Here is a 24,480-nt window from a genome sequence, read left to right as displayed (position 1 = left end):
CTTCAAATCTTTCATTATTACACGTCTCACATCTGTACAATGTGCTGCTGAATACACGTTTTCAAAATGCTGAGCTTTGTTCCTAAGCTAATCACTTTGCTTTTCCAGATCTTATCCATCGCCTTCAAACTCGCTCTTGCTTTCACTATTCTAGTCACTATTTCTTTCTTACAGTCTAGATTATACATTATGTTGCTCCCCAGATATATAAACTTCTCTACATTGTCTAGCTCAATCCCACGTACACCGATCTTCCTTCCTATTTCCTGATCTCCAAATACCATTGTTTTTGTTTTATCGAGGTTCAGAATCAATCCATATTGCTTCCCTTGCCTAGAGGACTCATTAGGGCAATCATCCTGTAGTTCTTGCACTCCAATGCACTTCCTTTCTTGTGTAATGTCACTTAGGTGCCTTCTTTCCATGCTATATTACATAGTCAGTATATTTCCTGAATCATACTTTCTCTGCCGTATTTGATCATCTTTCCCGTGATCTTATTTCTAGTGCTCTTGCTGTTCTTTAGTCATACCTCTGCTCTTTCTACTTTCTCCTTTGAAATATCAGTTTTGCTCTCAATGCTCAGTTGAGATAGCTCTTTCAGTTCTTTGATCAATCTCTCTGAGACACTCGGGTCCAACTGTGCTTTGTGCAGATCAATGCAATATCTTGTCCATCGCTGTGCAATCTTCTCCTTGTTCACGAGCGCCTCTTCGTTCTCGTCTTTGATCACCATCTGCTTCAGCTGCTACTTCCTATTAATATTCCTAATCATTTTATACACCCTCCTGGTCTTACATTCACTGTAATACCTCTCTAGATCTTCACACTGCTCCTCTAACCATTTCACCTTATCTTTTCTGGCAGCTTTCCATACTTCATTGCATTTCACCTTATATTGCTGTTCTGCCCTCTTGGAAACATCCCTTCTGATCTTCAGTGCTCTCTTCTCTTGGACCAACTTCAGTGTCTCCTGAATCCACTTCTTGTTGTTCTTTTCTCTTCTTCCGGAACAGTCTGCTCAATTGCCTCTTCTATCACCGTGGCTATCCCTTCGACTCTCTTATGTAGGTCTTTCTCTGTGGCCACATCCCTAATCTTCTCTTTGAGCACTGCTCTGTATGCATTCCCTATTTCTTCCTTGCCTAGCCTTGCCACGTCTCTTCTCTTCTTAAACTGTGTCTTACACTTTCTCTTGAGTTTTATCTTGATGTTTGCTATCACTAGCCTGCGGTCCGAGTCTATATCCCCTCCTTGGAAAGTTTGGTACTGCTGTACTGATGTTACCCATCTTCTTCTTATCAAAATATTGATCATGTTCTTGGACTTCCCCTCATTCGATCGCCATATCCACTTCCTATAGTCCTTTTGTTGGAATCTCATGTTGCAGATCACCATCTCATGCTTCGTGGCAAGCTCCAGTAGTTTCTCACCTCGTTTGTTTCTTTCTCCATATCCAACCTTCCCATGACTCCCTCCCAATCTGGTATCTGTTTCGACCTTCACATTTCAATCTCCTCTGATGACAAACACACTTCTCCTCAGTAGCTCCTCCAGCGTCTTTGTCAAGTCTTTATAGAACAGCTCAGTCTCTTCCTCTGTACTGTCAGATGTGGGTGCATATACCTGAATGACCAAGATGTTGAACGGTTTTGCTTTGAATCTCATCACCATCATACTTGCACTCGCCAGTGTGTAGCTTTATAATGCTCAACTAGTTCTTTTGCTGAGAAGGAATCCAACTCCTGACTCATGCTTTGTTTTGTTCCCTGACCAAATGACTTTGCAACTGCACATCGCTCCCGATGCTGTCCAATGCATCTCTGCCAGTCCAAGTATATTAGCACTGGTATCTCTCCATCTCCTTCCAAAGCAGCTCTAATCTTCCAGTTGCCCACAGTGTTTGGACATTCCATGTTCCAATTGACAGCATGTTAGCTGTAATTTTCTTTCGGTAGCCAACTTATCGACCCAACCCTGATCACTCGATGATTGGTGTCATGGACCTTGTTTATCTGGGCAAAGTCCGAGCTGGCATCTTTTATCATTTAGTCATACTAGCATCAGATTTCATTCACATTGTTGTTTCATGTTCAGTGCATCATCACTCATCTGACCAACCCTCCTCCTTTATTCAGGCTTGGGACTGGCATGGAACCCCCAGAGGCTTCATGCTGGAGTTATTCAGCTGTTGCTCAAATCAATTTGACCTCCAAATAATCTATTTCTTTACAGTGTAGTGCTATGCAAACCATGTTTATGTGAAAAGAAGTCTGCTGTGTATTTCTCAGTTGCAGCATGTGTGTGCCAGATATGGACAGCAATGGAATCCAAATGAGTACCTTATACATCTCTAGAGTAATAAAACGTACTAATAGGCAACTTGGTATGAAAAGTCTTAAATTTTTAGGGCACAGAATTAGCTTCACATCCCCAATATTGTTTGAACTGCACATGTTGCTAATGTTTGCTTCCCAAAAACACAATTTCTCTATTAATTTCCAAACATGTTAAAATGCAAGTTGAAGCAAGTGGTATACATATAAAACATCACTGAATGTTTAGAATTAATATTCCATTGAAACAGAATTGAAAACTGTGAAGGGGGCTGAAGCAAAGTTATTTTTAAATGCCGTTTTATTTGCAATCAGTATAAACAACTGTTACATATCTGTGACTTACTTTTAGTATTAACAATTTGCAAATAGCATGTACTGCACAAGTTTCAGCACCAAAGAGGCTCCCAAATAGTTACGTTTGGTTTGTTAATTGTAGCTATCTCCCCTCTTGGAAAATGAGTTCTCTCAGATAATATAATTACAAAGAATAATAAAAAAGTCTCAGATGAGAATAATTTCAAATACTTTACAACCTATACACAATGCACAAATTTTCATGTATTGAGTGGATAGAGTATTAAAACTTAAATGTTTAGATCTGTGCCAGAAGATGATTTTATAATAAAAAGCCTCACAATACTAAAACTATCCTGAATGTAATATAACATTTCTTCAATGATCAGAAGGCAGTTTAGGATCTTGCAGTGCCTCAGGGTCATCATTATCAAATCAATTATCACTGTAGATGTAGCAGATGTAGGAGATGGGGTGACTCTGTAATGACCCTCTGACATACCCCAGAAACTGCTTTTTGACTAAATCCCTGAGATCAACTTACTTACCTATATTCTGCCACTTTTGCATAAAAGTAGAACGAGGAATATGAAATTGCATAACGTGCTGGGCAATTGTTCTAATTTTTCCACCCGTGTGCAGAATGAATTTTGTTTTTTGCACTGAGGCATGTACAATTGGGCATCACCAGGAGAAACACATGCTGCCACCTGTGGGCACTGTAGGCATTCTAGTAGTCAGCTGGGCAGCATCTGAATCTCTCCTAGATGGCTGCCAATGCGTTCAGCTTAAAGGGAACACTGGTGCTGGGCAATATACTAGTCCTGACTATGAGATTCAAGATTTGTATTGAAAGATGTCAGAAATGCCAATTAATTAACTTTCTGATTAACTGAGAGACAGGTAACTGAGCTTTCACTGCAGTAGTATGTTAGTAAACGGGGCTTTAAATACACGTTGACATGATTGCAAGGCCAAAAGAGATAATGGAATATTTCTATACATTACCTTAACTATTCATTTGCATATTTAATTCTTTTGCAATTGTAATTTCTTTGTTATAAAGGTATGTAGAAGAGTCAAACAAATATATTGAATCAATTTTAACTACAAAAGATTTTTCTGTGAGTTTCATTATTATTTGTAAAGGAAAAACTAAGTTGACAAGACTATCTTATATGTCATCCTGGGGACAGTGATATTTGAGGTCATTCTGGTCTCATGGAGAAGAGAGTACTGCACAGACGTGGGCCAGCCATCAAGACACTGGTCTCCATAGCTCATGAAGTGTGTATAGTTTCACTGTTCATAAGGGATGGAACTATGGTGGATTGTCCTAGACATAGGCATAAAGGCAGCTGAGGCTGTTAGAGATCAGGAACATGACCTTGAACTGGATCAGATATATAATCATGGGAGAGCCAATGAAATGTCCCATTACAAGAGTAAGAGTCCTCCTTACAAATGTTGCTTGTCTTTTATTTCATCTTCATTGCATTTAACCCAGCTGTACTTGTTTTCAATTATTTTAAACAATTCTCTTTTTGAGAATTAGATACAAACCCTTACCCATTCAACTAAAATATTACTTTCTGCTGCATTTTAATAACCTTTTTGCAATATAGTCTTTTCTTTACTGGTGTCTGCATTGTCCAAACACAAAAACAGTTCCTCGCACTTTCAGGGCTATTGTAATCTGCGCGCTATACATGAATCAGACAGCAGGTCAAATTTTAGATCATCATAAACAATCCACGTAATAACTGAGTTTGCCTCAGGCTGATTTTTGATTAGGATTCCCAAAATACACACTCAGAATAGAAATACTGCCTGTGGATTTCATGGGGTTATGTGAATTTTAGACTGCCTATTGACATAAATTCCTCATGGAAACACATATATAGTCCTTTTCTAAGGAATCAAGTATTTTTCTACAGCTATAAATAATTTCAATTGAATACTGAGATCCAGTTTCAATTTTGGCCAAATTTTTACTTGTAGATCACTTGTAGGTTAAACTCTTGTAAATCTATAACAAAATATGCAGACTACTTTAACTAATTTATTATCTGAAGTGCAAAACCACAGTTTTACTAGGTCAAACATACAGAATTTTGGATATAAAAGTTACAACAAATTAGATTTGTCAGCCTATTTCCACTTTTAGATGTTAATACAGTATTGTTACTGGTTTATTCTCTGTTCAATGTTCCCGACATTGTTTCTATTCCCATAAAAAGAGTGGCAATGTGAGAACAAGGATACAAGATTATTGCTGAAAGATGCTTTTATTTATGAGACTGAAAATTACCAGAAGAGGAAACCACAGATAGGAAATGTTTTTTCTTCTTTGCATAAAAGCTGCCAAAAGAAACAAAAGAACCCCTCCGAACAAATACGAGGTGAGGAACAGGATGAAACAATACCTACAGCTGTATCTACTGCTGACATATTTTTATAATCAAATTAACATGTGTCTTCAAGATACAATTACAAGAAGAAAACCCCCAATACAAGATATTTGACTGAACATGTAACAATCATTACTTACTGAATAAGTGCTGCTCTTTCGAAGTACTGAATTGCTTTTTCACAAAACTGCGTATCAATGTAATAGGCTCCAAGCCATTCAATGACCTCAATGTTTGAAGGGAAATACCGATATGACTGACAAAATAAGGAAGGTAAAAGAAACACAATTTTAGTGATAAACAACATCTTTATTTTATTTCTGGAATAACTTACTCATTTAAGTATTTAAGTCTCCAGATAACAAAAATATGTAAAACATGAATGAAAGCAGTGTACTATACCAGTTAGTCCCTGAAGAGAACTGTTCAGATTTTGCAACTACAAAATACCTTTTTAGAAGTTACACAAGATGAGTTTTGCATTTCCATCTGCCCTTAATAGAATTCTTATTTTAGTGTAGTCAGCAGTAGCGAGAGCATTTTTCCACACACAAAAGTTTGCTTTCTTAGATTACTAGTGTATGTAAATGAATTAAATAAAATGCTAAACAAGTTGTTTCTTTACCAAATTACACTAATCAGATTGTCTGCTGCAAAACTCAATGAAAAGCAGTTTTACTATGAAGTTTTCATTTATGTTTGTACAAATAAAATTAGAGATTTTCATTAACTTAATAGACACTTGCAGTAAGTAATTTTCTTTCCCCTACTATCCCCCACCAGCTGATCTGTCAGTTTTCATTTCTTTCTTTCTCTCTTTTTCCCCCCGCTTTCTCTGTCATATATTTGTTGCGCCAGTTCATTTTCAGCATTATTTCCAGATCTGAAGAAGTGGGTCTGCCCCACAAAAGCTACGTCCAGGCCTGGGATGCTGCCCAATGCTCCGGGGCAGTACTAGCCACCTGCGCCTATTATCGGGAGCTCCACAGCATTCTGGGGGATGAACACATCCTGCCCATGCCGCAGCATAGACACTGCGCTCAAGCCCCCACTCCACAGCGGGAGCCCCTGCAAGAGGAGGCGGCAGCCCAGCCACAAGCCATACCAGAGCCAGAGCAGGAGACCAACATAGAAGCCAGCAGCCTCATGCTGGTGTTGGAACCACTCCCTGGCAGCCAGGCCCCCTCCTGAGCATTCTTAGAGCTGGGCAAGGGTCCCTCTGGTAAGTTACACACTCCCAGGGTGTGGGGAGCAGATGCAGATGGGGTGTGCTGTGACCATCACTCGGCTGGCCTGGGTGGCACCTCATCCTGTGGTCCCAACATGTGGAATCACATGCAGCAGGTGTGCACCACTCGGACCCAGCAGACAGCCTCCAAGCATGGGCAGCAGCCTGCTGTCAGCCTCACAGGAAGCCAGATGAGCCCCAGAGGGGCAATCCCTCCAAGCACCTGCCATGGCTGGTAGTGGGCTAGCCACAAGGGCACCAGCCTGACCCCAGACACACCGAGGAGTGTGGCACCTGACACATGGACGTGCTCACAAGCATGAGGCAGCACCCGCTCCCGCAGGCAGCACTGCGAGCCGCAAGTGTGTGCGTGGGCCCCAGGTTGGGCATGTTTGGCCTGCACCCTGGCCTGGCTGAGGCAGGAATTAAACAGTTCCCAGCTGGGGTCCAGATGGCCGATGTAGGGTTTCATCAGCCAGGGCACAAGGGGATAACATCTGAACGTCCCTGACCACCAGCTCGTGGTGGGGGATGAATGTGTCCATCTCCAGGCTCTGGCAAAGGCCAGAATTGAGCAACACATGGACATCTTGTGCCCAGCCTGCCCACCTGACGTAAATGTCTGCAAACTGTCCACAGTGGTTGACCAGAGCTTGCAGCACCATCAGGAAGTAGCTCTTGAGGTTTAAGTACTTGGTCACACTATGTTCTGGGACACATATCGGGATGTGGGTCCCATTGATGTCTCTGACACAGTTCAGGAACCCCACAGCAGCAAATCCAGCCACAACTTCATCAATGCCTCCAATATGGATAACCCTCCACCACGGCAGGATCATGTTGATTGATGTCACGATCTACAGAGGAAGGTGACCAACCACGTCAGGGACGTTAGAAACATGTTCAGGGATGGCATCCTGAGAGCGTGTCACCTCCAGGAGGAGGGCCCCAATGGTGGATTTCCCCATGTCGAACTGGTTGCCTACCAAGCAGTAGCTGTTGGGGGTGGTGCGCTTCCAGAGGGCAACTGCAAGCCGCTTCTCCATGGGAATGACAGGCCACAGCTGGATGTCCTGTCTCCAGAGGGCGGGGGCAAGCCAGGCACTGAGCTACAGGAAGGTGGCCTTCTACATTTGGAAGTTCTGGAGCCACTGTTGGTCATCCCAGGGCCCAATGACCAGCCGGTCCCACCAGTTAGAACTGGTGCAGTGCCTCCAGAGCTGCCTGTGCAAAGGGGCAGGGGGAAGAGAAGAGGGTGCAGGTGTGAACATCCTGCTGCCAGATCAAGGTCCTTGCAGGTGGTCTCAGACTTGCCCTCCATGAGGCACAGGATGATGGCTGTCAAGAAGTTAAGCAGCTGCTGCAGCAGCTCTGTGTGGGGCCAACGCACACATGGGGGCAGCTCTAGTGGCATGTCTCCCTGGAACCAGCTGTGTTGCCCACAAAGCCCTGTGCTAGCTGTGCTGTCCCTTGAGAAGGTAGGCACACCCGCAGCAAAGGCAGGAAACGGATGGATGGACGGACGGTGGTCCGGTGGTCCGTCCATCCCTTTAAGACTGCATCTTGCTGGGGTTCCAGGAAGGAACTGGTGACCTGTGACCCTGTGTGATGTGGTTCCAGGTGGCTGTTTTGCCAATAGAGTGGCCAGGCAGTCCAGCCATTCTGTCAACAGAGTGGATCTCTCTTTTCATCCACCTAGTGGTCTGGACACAATCTGTCAACAGAAATTTTTTCACAGGATATCTCCCAACAAACTTCTGCTGACAAATCCCTGGATCTAAATGCAGAATTAGAGTTAGGCACATAACTGTGTGTTTTGCTGAATCTGGGCTTCTCAGAGTGAGGCAAACCTTTCTTTTTTTACATTGATGTGTGGTGCGGTGGACGTGTATGTGCAAGTAGAAATAACCATTTTACCTATTTCTAAAATAAAGCCAACTAAGGGAAAGAATGTAGCATGTTTACCAGTGCCAGTCAAACTACAAAACAATCTAGGACAAGAAATAAAGAATCATTTATCTAACTGTCACTGCTGAAGAGCTTTAGGTGTGGTAGGCCAGGATGTAAATACAAGAGCTGGAATTTTGCTAGGGTTAACATTCTTACTTTCCAAGAGAAAATGCCATGGGATCTTTTAATGGCCATAAGTGGTCAGAACTTCAAGAATTTTATTTCTGAATAGTAAAAAAAAGTTTCAGAATTGTACAAACAAAAAAAATGCTTAGAAGCAGGAAACAATGGAATTACTGTTGAAAACTGATTGCATAATATCAATCAATATAGCACAAAAGGCTGTCTTGTACAAAGGCTAATTAGCCTGGTTATTTAGGTGTTAGCACAAATAAGAAAAGGCAGCAAAATAATCAAATTCTGCTCACTTTAATCAAATATCATATTAGTAAATTTCCATGAAAATAATATCATATACTTTCCACCCGCCCCTTATCAGCATTGATGAAGCTTTTGGTTCACTTTTCATTTACAGAGAAGAGAGAAATTTACTAAAGTCCTGAACCATGAAGGGACACATCATTGCCTACAAACTAGTTCTTGTGTAGCCTCTTTATGCTGTATCCAGAGGCCACCAACTGAATCTTGTCCAGGGACAGAAAGGGAGGAGAAGGGATCCTCTTAGAGATGCAATCAGAGTACACTGACCCACAACGTGGGAAATCCTCAAGTTGCTCCTACTACCTAATGAGGAAAAGGGAATGAGAATTGAGCTGCAGAGATCTGCTACCTCTCAGATGACTGACCTAATCATAAGGCTATAGAGACACTCCAACTCTTTCATTAGCCCAGTTAATGCTTAATTACCAAACTACTTAATTAAAGAGAAACAACTTCTATGTGAAAGGTTGAGTGAGCCCCATATATGATTATCCCATAACCTACTTTTGGTATCCTCTATATTATAAAGAGCTGACAATAAAAGTCTGATTTATAAAGAATTATAACTGTCCTAAGGAAGGAATCTAATTCTCTTTGTCAAAGTTGTGCACAAAAAGCAATTTAAACATTACTATAAATATTGCCTTGTCCCAAGCCTACTGCATAATTTTATTTCTATAAATATTAGAAAATGCATAGGTCACATACCTCATAGTAATACTGAAAAGCTTGGGATTTGTCACCTTCATTATCATACAGTTCTCCTAGTTTCGACAGTACACGTGAATCAGTTGGAACGACACTGATAAGCTGCATGAGCCATTCTATGGCTTGGTTAGGATCCTCCATTAGTTCATATCTGAGGTATCTTCAGTTAAGGATGATTCAAATAGTGACCATATTTTGGTTCATCAGGAGGAATTTTTATGGTATATATCATAAACTCAATACAAAAATCGTATGTTCGAAAGATTTGCCCCGCATATCAATATGGACATATCGCTGGAATTTTTGCACATTTACTTCACAATTTCTTTCCATTGAAATGTACTTTAGTTTACTATAAATAACGTTGTGTTAAAAGCTACTAGTTCAGACTTAAAAACACTTTTACGCTGGTTCTGCTCTCTCTCACTAATTTTATACTGGTGTAAATTCATTAACGTCAATGGAGTTACTCTAATTTATACCAGTCCAAGTGAAAGGAGTATTAAGCATGGTATTTCTATACTCCACAAACTTCCTAGATTTTTAGAGTGTTTATAAAAACAAACAAACAAACACAAAAAAATGCAGAAGACAAAATTGCCACCACTTTATTCAGTACATCTGTTTCTTAAGTGAGGCTCTGTGCTGCATCTCTAAGCAGGCACAGCACAGAATTCACAGCTCAGGGTAAAACTATCCCAACCAGAACAAGGGATTTAGAACTCCAGAACTTTAACCCATTATAAAGATGTAAGAGCAGGTGTGAGGACCTCACCCCTTGTGTATAGTTAGATTAATATCTACTTTTCTGACTATAATAAGTTTTACAGTTTTCACTAGTTCTAAAAATGCTGAGCCAAAACTGCAATTCTATTGTGCCTTGGAAGGGATTCTATTGTGACTTGCACATCATCAGCAGAATGCTTCAACTAAGTTCTGGCTGCAGAATCTTTTCTGATGATGAGGAATATAGCCAAGAAAACACCCAGCTGGCTTTCAGATCCTGAGCTGAGTTTGCAGCATTAACAAAGGTTTATGCTTTTACACGTAAACTGAGCAGATCTGGCCTGGAAGCAACTGAGACAACAAACAAGGAACCCAACAGGGCTATTTTTACAAATTCCCTTGTCAAAGCAGAATTTCACTGTAATGAACCCTAATACTTTAAGATCTTACACCCATATTTATATCTATTATACTATTGTCAAAATAAGCTCAGTTGCATCTTTACAGGGTTATGGGTCTCTCCTTAACTTTAATTATCCTTGTACGAATGGGCCTTCCTCATGTGTTAGTCTACTAGCTTCAGTGACGTTGCTCACAAAATAAAGTGTTGCAGAATCAGGCCTTATTTTTACACACCAAAAATATTTTAATTCCACAGGAATGCCTCCTGATTAGATGTACATTTTTGGAGCCATACAAAAATAATCTTTGCATCTTCATTAATCTCATCTAATCCCCCAATGCAGATTAAATTCAATATTTGGCTTTAGGACCCAGGAAGAGATACAAACTTGCTATTTGGTAGAGAACTTGGGCACTGTTTCGAAGGATTGCATGAAGTTTCAGAAAACAATCCAAAGCCTCGTCTATTCTGTTTAATTTTTTATATGTTAAACCTAAAAATAAAAAATGCATAAAATTATTTTTCTTATTAAATTCAAACATCAGTACAGGTACAGTAACTTAGCACAAATGCCAAGGAGAGTGAAGCAGAAATGCAATATTTACAGCAGGGGTGGGGAACCTTTTCTTGGTTGGGGGCTACTGACCCACAGGAAAAAAAAAATCATTCAGGGGCCACATACAAGTGAGAAGCAAAAAAATAAAACAAAGCAGAAAAACACAACAACGTCACTGACCTGGCTCCGAAGTGAGAAGCAGAAAAAAAATGCCTCATTGACCCGGCTCCTGACTGAGAAGCCCCCTACAACCTTCCAAAAATACTCAAAACAAAAACAAACAAAAAAAAACAAACCCACCCACCAACAAAACAAGAAAACCCCTCACTCTGGCCTGCCCCCATTCACACAAGTTGGGGCACCAGAGCTTCCCTTACATTCCAGCCCCACAGTAGAGTTGGGGGCAGGGAGAATGCTGAGACTTGGGAGACTTGCCATGGGGCTGGAGGGCAAATGCCAGCTCTCCCTGCTGTGGGGGAAAGCCACGAGCCTTGCTGCAGGCCAAATCAAAGTAAGCTAGGGGCTGGATCCAGACTACAGGCCCTACGTTCCTCACCCCTGATTGAGAGGGATGCAGGCAACTTAAAAAAAATTTGTCTGAATTTTTTATTCCTATATTATTGTAATAGGGAAAACATGAAAGACTGACAAAATATTTTTCTCTGTTTAATTTTTACGTTCGGCAGCATTTTTTGGTTAATCAATTCCCATGTTTTGACAGAAAAAACATTTAAAAAATAGGAAAACATGATTGTAAACCCTCAAGGCAGATGTGGTTTTTGAAACTATGTTCAACTTTTCCTTCCAAGTTGATGGAGGTCTGTTTAAAAAGCAAGTTGCATAACTGATTAAAAATGCAAAATAACTAAGCTTTCCCTAATGATCAGTCTCTCATTTCAGCTGCAGCTCAGTAGATTTGCTTTGGTGCTTGCCTGAGAAACCTCCTGCCAGCCCTTTCCAGGCAGCATGGCCTAAATGACCAAAACTGATTAGGGCAACAGTTATAATTTCACAGAAGGTACACAGCCATATGTAACATCATCCCCTTAACAAGGGGCATTAGAAAGGGTAAGGCGGATAATTTGGTTGAGCAGTACTATTTAAAACCTACATTTTGAATAGCAAACATTTCTTTGCACTTACAGCAATTTTCATCTTCAAAGTGATTTACCAACATTACTTCGTGGAAAAGCAGATAAGTAATACTGTTGCAGAGTTTCTGTGCAAGAGGTTTGAAGAAAGGGTATTATCTAATTTAACTTCTTAAATCAGGAGATAAAAATTAATAATTTAAAATGTGTTCTGTCATTATCATGAATTTCAATAAACATTTCTAAAAAGGAAAAATTGCAAAAATACCATAAACTCTTTCTTATCTGGCAGCCCTGGGACTAGGAGATTGCCAGATAAGAGAATATTCTAGAAAATAGAGAGGTATACCTAGCAATTCATAACAATAAAGAAAAACGAGACTAGATATTAAGAAACAAACAAAAATGTATGCAGAGTATTTTATTTACTAATAGTAGTATTATAAACTAAATTTATACTATATTTGCTGTATTTATTTTTATTTACTTTCACTATACTGTATTTATGCAAATTTTAGTTATGTTTTCCCTACAGTTAAAATGTTGGTTATTTGAGAATTCCAGATGATAGAATGCCGGATATGAAAGCATTTACTGTAGAGTCTCAAACACATTAGTACTAGCTTGATCCAAACTCTAAGCCATGCAAACACATCTACATTACCTATATTGTAAAGCGCTTCAGTGCATGAGGAATCATTCCTGAGAGCTTCCTTATAGAACTCTGCTGCCTTTTCATAGTCCGCACTTGCAAACACAGTATTTCCTTTATTGGTGAGAGCTGATGGGTTGTATCTATCAGAATTCACAGCTAAATCTGCATAGTTGGTTGCTTGTGCTAATTCATTCTCCTGTGTAAATAAAATATGTACAGTATATAACTACTTGTGGATTAATAATCACGCAATAGCAATCTCATGGATCAGCTTCCCCTTCCACCAGCACCTCCCATCTGCCAGTGATCAGCATTCAGCAGCATGCAAGAGACACTGGGGGTGACTGGGAGGAGCAGGGGTAGGAGGCAGAAGAAGCCAGGATGAGACAGGGAGAGAGAAGAGCAGGCGAAGAGGCTTATGGGAGGGCTTATGAGTGATGGAATAGGAGTGGCGCCTAACATCCCTCTTAGAATTAATTCAGGAGCTAAGCACGTCTGTTTCCAAAGACCCTACAGTAAACAGTCGATTTAAAGGATTAATAGGGGGATGGGGTGTCCATTAATGCCAAAAATCTGTTAAATCAGAATGGTTACATATGATGATGCACTAACCTGTCCTACGTCCCCCACTCTTCCCTTCCCCTGACACCTCCATATCCCTCTCCCAATTACCAGGAGAGGAGCTGCATGCTAGCCTGGCTCCTTCCACTTCCCACAGCTCTCGGCATGTTCAGTGTTGTGGCTCCCCCAGCCCCCGGCTCTGAGCCACCCACACAAAGGCAGAGTGTGGCTGCTGCCTCCAGCCTGCCAGAGGGCAGCAGCCTCTGATACCGTGGCTGCTGCTCAGTGTCACTGCAGGCAGCGATGGCCAGGCACCGATATGCTCCGCACACATGGGCCTGGGGGAGGAGAGCTCCCATGCCCCGCCGCAGCCCCCCCCATCCCCCACGGCTCCAGAGGCCCCAGCCGTTCCAGCAGGTCCTCCAGCCCTGGCAGCCCCTGCCACTCCAATGACTCCAGCAGCACCTCCAGTGGCTCTGGTATGTTGCCGGCATTTATTTGGAAGGGGCAGCTGGCAGACAGTATCCGTTATTTCCACCATTAAATCAGGGTCCGTTAAATCGAGGGTTTACTGTATTTTGAATTAGGAAGTGACGGCAACAAGTGGAATTTAAACATTTATAATAAAGTACTTTGCGCCTTCATAGCACTTAGTTCAAAGCTTTAAGCAGACACTGAGTAGTTAAAATGATGCCCTTTCTTCTCATTTTCATAAGTATTCTCTTAATGTGGAGACAAAGCATGTGGATATGATACAAAAATTACTACATATGCTTAGACTCCTCTGATCTTATAGTTAACAGAAAATAAAATGCACCACCACCACCAACCACTTACCAAATAATAAAGGAATGAGAGGTTTGTTGCAGCTGCACTTTTTACTCTGCTATCCTTTTTTTCAAACATTTTTAAAGTCTCCACAGCCTAGAATTAATTAACAAGCAAGTTACTATAATCACAGAATCATAGAATACTATAACTGGAAGGATCCTTGAGAGAGGTCATCAAGTCCAGTCCCCTGCACTTAAGGCAGACTAAGCACTATTTAAACCATCCCTGGCAGGTGTTTGCCTAACCTGATCTTAAAAATCTGCAACGATGCAGATTCCACAAAATCCCTAGGCAATGTAACAGTCCTACTCAAAGTGTATCTTCAGAAAAGCATAGGATTTATCTGTTCAAATAATAAACAATTGAAATTACTACTTGACTTACATTACTAGTCATTAATTGATTAATTAGTATATAGACAACAATTACACATAAGTTTTTCTATTGCAAAATATTTGATGTTTTGTAATTTTAAAATCCCCACAGCATTGGCAGTTTTGTTATCCATCAGATGTATTAGACTTAGAAAATACCCGAACCTTCTCTTCAGATATCTACTTTTCCACAGAAGTTTCACTCACTACAAAACCCCAACAAGCTTTAATGACGTTTTCTTTTTGTCAGCTACCTGTATTGTGTAAATATTTTAATTTTTCCTTATCTTTACATGACCAATTTTCCTCTTAAAGATTCACAAGCATAAAGATATGACTGTAACAATATAAAAATATGAAATTCATCACTGTCAATGCTCTGTTAATCCAACACTCACTTAACCAGAAAGCTTAACTAACTGGCATTTCTGATATCTCCCAATACAAACCTTCAGTCTAATAACCAAGACAAATATATGGCTCAGCAAATTATGCAACTGCATATTTTGTACACTGTATTCACAAAAGCAGTTTCTGGGGTATGTCATAGAGTTATTACAGATTCAGGTACATCTCCTACACCCGCTACATCTGCAATGATAATGTAGATAATGAGGATCCTGAAGTGCATTCAGAATCAAAGATTACATTATGTTCAGTGTAGTTTTAGTGTTAAATGTATTTTTAGGGATCTGGGTGTACACCATGCACTACACATAATGTAGTGTCATTAAGATAACCGACTGTATAGAAAACTTTACCAGTACATGCCTAGAAACCAATCACTCTGTAGTACAGTACTATTATCGAAATGGTGAGAACCAGTACACTATTTTATATTTAATGCATTTTATTGTATTTTAATTAATTGAAAACTGGAATTCCTCTGGTAAAGGATAACTCTAAGTTAGCCAGAATATTCAATGACCTGGCACCCTTCATATCACCAATGTGCCAGATAGCAGTACAAATAGAGATTCTGTATTGTGAATTTATAACAGAAATGGGTAATCAATTCCATTCCTCATATTACACCAAGCGCTCAAAGAAGTGAGGATATGCAAATCTAAAATGTTTTACATATTCCTTTGTACATCAGAAATTAATTTAATAAACTTTGGCTAGGTGATACTGATATGTAAAAAGAATAACAAATGATAGAATAAATGCATTCACAAATTTAAAAATTGAGGGCAATTTTTTTTTCAGCGATAAAAGAACATTTATTTCTATAGACCAAATACATAACAAAAATCTTTGGCTAATTTCTACTAAATATTTACATTAAGTATATTAAAAACACTGAATGATACTTTTGCCTCAGTTCTGTTCCTCATTACATTAAAACCAATGCAATGACTTCAGGCTAGCCTACTATTTGCACAATTAAAAATATTCCTTCCCCTAGGATTTCCTCCCTCCCCAACACAAGTTAAAACCTTGAATTTACTGAAGCAGGGGAGAAAAATACAATTTTTTAAATGACCCACAAACAAGCTATTTTTACATTACACAAAATGCATGACTTAGTGTGGCACAAAAGGACAGATGAACTATACACAACTAGATGAAGCTCATTGCTCCCTTGCAAACTACATAGAGTGTACAAACTATTTCAAAGCAGAATATTTTTCTAATCATGTAGAATTCTTTGAAAAATAGATATACTCTTGAGATGCCAAGCAGAAAGTCTGCTCCATAAAAATGGCTAAACCAGATGACTCCAGAGTTTTTTTTTCACCCTCTATTATCTTATCCCAGTACCCCATTTTGGCAACTGCAATCGGTTTTACATTTGTCAGCTATTTCACTCCAAACACTGAAATGTTAAGGACAAGAAAAATGGTGTTTTCAGTAGAGGACACTGAATTCTGAAAAATTAACTTCCAACACAAAACTATCAGAGTCTGAGATTTGTGAGGTTTAGAGTATGATATACAGTAAGATGCAGGTCTTTGTTCAATTTTTTTCCCTTAAAAATGGGTATTAGAGGACTAGACATTATTATCTGAATACAAGAAAAAATATAAGAATACAAGAAAGTGGCTTAGAATCTGAATGCTAAAGCACTGCTCTCCTGGAGTCAAGCCAACTGTATACCAGGAAACAGGAAGGTGAAACTGCATACGCCAATGAAACACAAAACCTTCATAACACTTCCAGTAGAAGTACTACCTTTTTGTTTTATTATGGATGTAGAAAGGAACTATCTTAGAAGGCTAAAGCTAATTAAGAGCTACACTTTAATATTGTACCTACCTCTTCATACTTACAGTATCAAATAAAATGTGAGACATAATGAAAGTAGCAATATTGAAAGGAAAGCAAAAATTACATTTTTAAAAAACACAGTTAACTAATCTTATTATCAAGAACTGAATGTGTGAATGGTGACATATGGGATGAAAATATCTACAAAAGCATCAAGCAACATGTGAGACTTGTGCTACACCAAGGACTTGTTCAAATTCAAGCAAACTTGAAATTTCAGTGTTTAGTCCTGGTCACTTATCTAACCCACCAAATCATTGCACAGCTGCTATCATTACATATTAGATATTGAGTCAGCTGTCATATTCTAAGGGGAGAAAAGCTACTATAAAAAGACTGAAACCTACCCTAACAGGCAGAAATGAAAAGCAAGATTTGCAATATGTTTATGGAGGGAAAAAAGTAGTAATACTTTTGCCTCTTTTCTCAATTCCTTCAACTCCCAAACAAAGTATATTTGTCCTTCATAATTTTAAAATGATTGTATTCTATACTACAAAATAGTAAAAAGCATACCGTAAAATCAAAGGGAATGAGACCTATATTGTAAACTACTGCATATTAACGCTCTGTAAATACATTTATCTGGCTGTATCTATACATTTAAGACATTTTACTAGATGATCCTCCCTACTGACTTCTATGTATTCATGTGTAACTCCGCCATAATACTGACATTAGTGCTGGAACAACGTCTTATCCTGTGTCTCCCTGGTAGTTCCATTGGAAGGACACCTTAGAACACAGATGCAAGGCACTGCTCCCCAAAACTAATCACCACTTTTATTTTTAACAGAAGGAGACCATTTGCAGGAAGGGTGGTCTTGTGGTTAACACACCAGACTCAGGCCAATGGGGAGTTCAAATCCCAATCAACCTGTGTTACTTTAGACAAGTCAATCAGTATTCTCCATGCCTCAGTTCCCCATCTGTGAAATGGGGATACTACTACTTGTACCTCACAGTGAATTTACTGACAAGTTCATTAATATCTGAGATGCTTGGACATTATGGTGAGGGAGACCACATAAATATCTGACAGATACTAACACAGTCCCGCAAGCAGAAGTATATAAGAGCTTTGGGGAGCACCTTCTGTTAAAAAAAAATGCCACGTTTTTAGAGGTTCCTAAAGTAGTAGTATTGAAAGTTACATTGTAGTAGAACCTAGAATCCAGTCTGGCTAGGGCCCAAATGGGGCAGGTGTTGTATAAACACTTTTTAAATGACAGCCCTTACTCTACCTTACAGTCTAAAAGACAAGTCAGAAGAGGTACAAGAGAAAAGTGGGACTGGGTTGGGGCAGGGAATATAGGATTAACAAAGCTAACAGGCAGTATACAATTCTTAGCCAGTTAAGAGCTGTACTCTTTCTACATACTTTTCCTATCATTTACTTAGTAAGGTCCTGTGTACATACAAAGTTGCAAGGGTTTACCTTAACATTAGGTTTTTTTATATCCATTTAGTTAAATGGGTGGGAACTCTCTACTGGACACTTGTATATCAATTTAAAATGGGCTTACATTTAGTTTACTTAGCTTCCCAACGTAATTATACTAAAAATAAGCCAGATTTAAACCTGAATGTCCCTACAAGTGTTTGCACTGGCTTAGCTGATTATTTAAAAGCTGATTTTGGTTAAACCCATGCCACTTTGAACAGGGACTAGCTCTTAGAACACCAAACAAACAAAAGTGATCTTAAAGCCCTTTATTGTTAAAATATATGTATTTTAGGTTCACTTTTTTGTCCCCATAAAATTAATTTAAATATACCATACAAAGACAGACCTCTCTCCCTCCCCGCAAAAAAATTTAAAGAGAGAGACTTATTCCTATGCTCTTCCTTTATAAACATGTTACAGTGTTTAATTCTTTGGGCCATTGCCCTATCTCTAGTTCCTAAATTTGTGCCTGCACTGAAGGACAAGAAAATAGATTCCAGTTTGACACAGACTACAGTGCTCCAATAGAGTGCAATAAAACAGATGCAGGAATGAAGAAGGCAGGGTCTCACTGTTACTATACCACATTTGCTCATACTCTTGTCTCCAATTCACTTCTGTGACAACACACACACACATTTAATGTAGATAAAGCCCTCCCCGGTCAATGTTTTGTAGAATCATTCTAATAAAGACCTATTAACATTTTTATCAAGGTTCTGAGTGACTGTTAAAGAGGAAGATCTTGCTGGAAAAGTATCACTCTACTGCTTTACAAAACTATGTCTACTACAATGGAATCTGGAGTGCACTCTGAATTCAGACAGAAACTCACACTAGCTGGAACAGAAGTAATGCACTGAAAAGGGAAATGTGGACAGTGGGGCATAGGCAGTGCTTCTGGTTAGAAACTTGACTCCATGCCAGGCAAACTTACGGGCCTAAGCTTGACTGGTCAGCTTGAGTCCCTGTCTGTGTCACAACATCCATGGTATTATTTTGTGCACTAGCTAGCACAAGTCTGTCTACTCCCAGCCACGTTAGAGATACACCCTCATAACTCTGCCAATACAATATTCATACAAATGTTTCTTGAAAAGCAGAATACCTGATAGAAGTCCTTTTGTCTCAAATATGTAATTGCTTTATTTATCTCCAGGTCGTTGGCTAACTCTACATAGTGGGAAGCTTTTACTGCTTCAACGCACCTAGAACAAAAAAGGAATCCACAGAAATAATTACTATAAGCAAAACATATCTGCTCTGTTGCTTCATCTCATACATGCTGCTAATTTTATTATGTAGAGGAAATTTCTCTGGTATGTTAGGTACTCCCTTGTTTGCAGATACACAGTGTTTCCATAAATCCAGAATGTTTTAAAGAACAGAAGCGTGGGGCTTGGGTGCCCCATTGTGCGAGAGGTGTGGGAGGAGAGGAGAGCTGACAGGGTGTCTGGGGGCCACATGTGGCCCACAGGTTCCCCCCAGTGAGACATACCTACACATTTCCAAAGATAATGCATAATGAATAAATTAATTATTCTTTTGCTTCCTTTGAACACAACACCAAATGTAGAGGAATCAAAGATGACTTGCTAACAAGAAGCCACTCCTCACCAAACAGATTTGTTTAGTTTCTAAGAACCAAAAGCAGCTGTACTTGGAAAATTAAATAATGGAATTACAATATTATCAACCACTATATTGTGGGCTTCAGTAGACTAAACATTCTTTTACTATAAGAGGCCATACGTTTTTAAGTTATCCAGTGACAGGTGTGTTAACTTAATGTAATTGCAGGGTCTGAACATCTTGAATCATCTTCTGCTTGTGTATATTCGTAAATTGTTTATAGTGGTAACTTTCATTTTCATGGGCATGGACAAGGAAATGTGCTTTTTCCTCAACAAGCTTCCTTCACTTTCATGTTCAAATCATTGCAGATACTAAGGACATCTGACACAAAAACTTCCCCTTGCTAAGCTGACCCTATAGGCATATGTCAGTGGTTTAAAAGCATGTTGCCTTTAAACAATCAACAAGCCCTTCAAAAGTCAGGAATAGCAATGCTTGAACATTTAATAGTGGAGGTGCTAAAAGCCATCCCCTAACCCCCATCCAGCCCCTAACTCCTGAGAAGGGGACAGGAAAAGGGCCATGACTCTGGAGGGCCTGGACGGAGGTAAGGGGCCAAGGCTGGGGTCAGCAGTCAAGACCTCACATAAAATTAAGGGTGCTGCCCCGCTTCTTCCCACACCTCTGATCAGAAATGGGGAATTCAAACTGCATTTTGAGATGATATCCTAATACCTTTACTCTCTCCATGTACAGAGGTTACAGACTATCTTCTCTTCTTGAGACAAGTATTATGTGTATGAAAAAACTTTAGTTTAAAATATTAGTACATCTACATCTCTGATGTGAATGAGCTGCTTTATCACCATGTTAATTTTTACATTTGTTCTGCAAATATTTCAATAGCATAATCTAGGCACATATGGTTTTAAACAGAGCCAAGATGGTTCTAATAATATTTTAAGCAATTGGTTTGTGCATGGAATCAAAGGCCCTGATCCTGTGTGACGTCATTAGCACCAGAAGAGTAAGACACTCTTAGTCTATATCTACACTACGAGATAAATTCAAAATTTATTAAATTTGATTTTGTAATGCTGGGTTTTACAAATTCAATTTTGAGTATCTTCACCTCCCCACAAAGTCCCCACAAAGTCAAGTTAGTGCTGCCACACTAAATCACCAAAGATCGGCTGTAACAGCAGGGCACTGTGGGAACCTCTCCTACAGTACCCTTAGCCCTGCTGGCTTCTCAGACTTTATGGTAGCTTTCCTGAGTGTCCCAGGTGTACCCTTTAGAAATCATGCCCTGTGAAATATTCTCGTAAATGGTCACATTTTGCTTGCACACTTGCAGTCTGGTCATTACCGATTCTTCTACCCACACAGAAATGAGATCCAGGATCTCGTTGTGAGTCCATGCTGGAATTCTTTTGCGACCCAGAGAACTCAAATCCAAAGAAGAACCCTGAGCACTCTTGATGACTGGATACGATGGATGGATGGATGAGTGGGCTAGCCACGCTAGTCAGAAAGAAAATGAATTTGAATTCCTGATAGTATTCAAATTTGTGGGCTTCCTGTTACCTATTTTCTGTGCACCTGGAGAGCACTGGAGTTGAAACCAACCAGAACAGATAACTGTGGGGCACTGTAGGATACATATGGGACTCCTCTGGAGGTCATTAAAACTGGTTTGAACAGAAGCTGTTTCCACATTACCATTAATCTGACCGTTTAAATTGAAACTTCCTGTTTATTCCACTCGGGTTGTTGAAGTAAGAATATTGGCCGTAGTATCCCCTAATATTAACCTAATGGTACTTGCTGTGTGAACAGTCACAATTTAATATAGATCTAAGTGCTGTAGTGTAGACATAGCCTATGTCTTCAGCATGTCAGACCTTTAGTGGGGAGTGCAGATGATTGTCTCCTGTATGTAATTTGTCTAATTAGGAATTTGTAAGATTCTTGAGAGTACTTTTTATGAATGTAGAATTGTGAAGCAGTTTAGTCCTTATATAACTGACATTTGAGTTTCTATGGTCTGTGATGCACGTAAATAGTTTTGTAGATGGTAAAACACAATATTTCTGATTTTTTTTTCCCCCAAGGCATTTCTATTTGGGTGACTGAAAGTACTTTGTTTGAGAAGTGCAACTCAAATGCTACATTTCCCAGGTTTCTAAATTTGTAAGCTTGATTTTATAAGTATGGACAGAAATTGGCATGCACAGATAAACTGAATAAAACTGCCTCCTACCAGTCGTAGCCTACAGCGAAAGATGTTTCAATTGCTGGTGCAATCAGTTTAGCAGCTGTCATGATGTATTTTTCTGCCATGCTTTTCCTTAGAAATTAAAATAGATATATATATATATATATATATCAGTTTTTAGAAAAAATACATGTGAAATTATCAAAAATCTATCCTCTGTCTGGAATCACCATTCACCAACTAAGCAATGTCTATATTATTGTTTAACTAACATATCAACAAAATAGTGGTAGGATTTAATGATAATATTACATCTTTCAATTATCAATACAGTCATCTCTCCTTAAACGAGTACTTTACTCACAAGTACTCGCTTAAATGAGGGACACATATACTTACCTTATTTCACTAGACGAGTGAATTCCCCTGGCTAATACGAGCTTTACCCCTGCTCCCCAAGGCTCCAAACTGCCATACTCTGACACCCCTCCCGCCAGCCCCGTGGCCCCAACCCACAGCAGCCTTAACCACCCTGTCAGCCCCGCAGACTGGCCCCAGCAGTCTGTCCACCGCCTCCAGCCCACAGACTGTCCCCGAGGCAGCCTTAACCCCCCCAGCCAGTGCCGCAGGCCCAGCCCGCAGCAACCTTAACCACTCCGCCAGCCCCCAGATTGGCCCCAGCAGCCTGACCCCCACCGCCCCAACCCGCATGAGCCTTAATCCCTTGCTGGACTCACAGACTGGCCCTGGAAGCCTGACCCTCCCACCTGCCCTGCAGAATGGCCCCAGCAGCCTGACCACCCCCACCCCCCGCCATCCCTGCAGATGGACCTTGTGGCAGCGTGACACTCCCACCCTGCCAGTCCGCAGACCAGCCCCACGGCAGCCTGACCCCCACCCCCCGCTGGCCCCACAGACCTAACCCACCACAGCCTGACCACCCTCCCCGGCTGCACACCCAACATGCAGCAGCCTTAACCCCACCACCCACTCCACGGATCCTACCCACCACCAGGTTTTAACCCTCCTTCCCACTCATGGCCCCAAACTGCCCCCAGCCTTTAAACTCCCCCACCCCAAGGTTCACTTACCTTTCAAAAGCAGCGACACACGCTGCCATTCCTTTGCTGAGTTAGGAGCACTAGGAATCAATCAGAGACTTTTACATGTACTTTAATGGGAATTTAGTGTCCCTCTTACGAGTTTTCGCCTATGAGCAGAAAGGTGGGAACCAATTGTGCTCGTATAGCAAGGGATGAGTGTATATAGATTGGGTAGCCAGTCACACTACAATATTTCCTAGGGCCAGAAATTTTGTGAGACTGGGCTTTATACAAGACAGAGGTTAGTCCAACAATCCTACCCCAGAATATGAATCATAGAATCATAGAACACTAGGACTGGAAGGGACCTTGAGAGGCCATCGAGTCCAGCCCCCTGCCCCAATGGCAGGACCAAGTACTATCTAAACCATCCCTGATAGACATCTATCTAACCTGTTCTTAAATATCTCCAGCGATGGAGATTCCACAACCTCCCTTGGCAATTTATTCCACTGTTTGACCACCCTGACAGTTAGGAACTTTTTCCTAATGTCCAACCTAAACCTCCCTTGCTGCAGTTTAAGCCCGTTGCCTCTTGTTCTATCTTCAGAGGCCAAGAAGAACAAGTCGTCTCCTTCCTCCTTATGACTCCCTTTTAGATACCTGAAAACCGCTATCATGTCTCCCCTCAATCTTCTCTTTTTCAAACTAAACAAACCCAGTTTTTTCAACCTTTCTTCATAGGTCACATTCTCTAGACCTTTAATCATTCTTGTCGCTCTTCTCTGGACCCTCTCTAGTTTCTCCACATCTTTTTTGAACTGCGGTGCCCGGAACTGGACACAATACTCCAGCTGAGGCCTAACCAGCGCAGAGTAGAGCGGAAGAATGACTTCTTGTGTCTTGTTCACAACACACCTGTTAATGCATCCTAGAATCATGTTTGCTTTTTTTGCAACAGCATCACACTGTTGAGTCATATTTAGCTTGTGGTCCACTATAAACCCTAGATGCCCTTCTGCTGTAGTCATTCCTAGACAGTCTCTCCCCATTCTGTATGTGTGAAGCTGATTGTTCCTTCCTAAGTGGAGCTCTTTGCATTTGTCCTTATTAAACTTCATCCTGTTTACCTCAGACCATTTCTCCAATTTATCCAGATCATTTTGAATTATGACCCTATCCTCCAAAGTAGTCGCAACCCCTCCCAACTTGGTATCATCTGCAAACTTAATAAGCGTACTTTTTATGCCAATATCTAAATCATTGATGAAGACATTGAACAGAACCGGTCCTAACACAGACCCCTGTGGAACCCCACTTCTTATACTTTTCCAGCAGGATTGAGAACCTATGACATA

The 24,480-nt window shown here is 40.4% G+C and overlaps 1 protein-coding gene across 4 annotated transcripts in view; it reads right to left on the bottom strand.

Moving 5' to 3' along the window:
* IFT88 (intraflagellar transport 88) overlaps window positions 1-24,480 on the bottom strand; it is an 82,709-nt gene that overhangs the window by 28,851 nt on the left and 29,378 nt on the right. For all 4 annotated transcript variants that reach the window (XM_074985281.1, XM_074985271.1, XM_074985300.1 and 1 more), the window contains exons 14-20: window positions 22,125-22,211; window positions 19,395-19,494; window positions 14,201-14,287; window positions 12,812-12,998; window positions 10,885-10,993; window positions 9,372-9,522; window positions 5,185-5,300 (exon numbers count right to left, since the gene is read on the bottom strand). In XM_074985281.1, the coding sequence (XP_074841382.1) occupies window positions 5,185-5,300; window positions 9,372-9,522; window positions 10,885-10,993; window positions 12,812-12,998; window positions 14,201-14,287; window positions 19,395-19,494; window positions 22,125-22,211 (837 nt within the window). The remainder of the gene's footprint in view (window positions 1-5,184; window positions 5,301-9,371; window positions 9,523-10,884; window positions 10,994-12,811; window positions 12,999-14,200; window positions 14,288-19,394; window positions 19,495-22,124; window positions 22,212-24,480) is intronic.

Source organism: Carettochelys insculpta, chromosome 1 (genome assembly GCF_033958435.1).
Source record: "Carettochelys insculpta isolate YL-2023 chromosome 1, ASM3395843v1, whole genome shotgun sequence".
NCBI lineage: Eukaryota > Metazoa > Chordata > Testudines > Carettochelyidae > Carettochelys > Carettochelys insculpta.
This window is presented reverse-complemented; position numbering and strand designations above follow the sequence as displayed.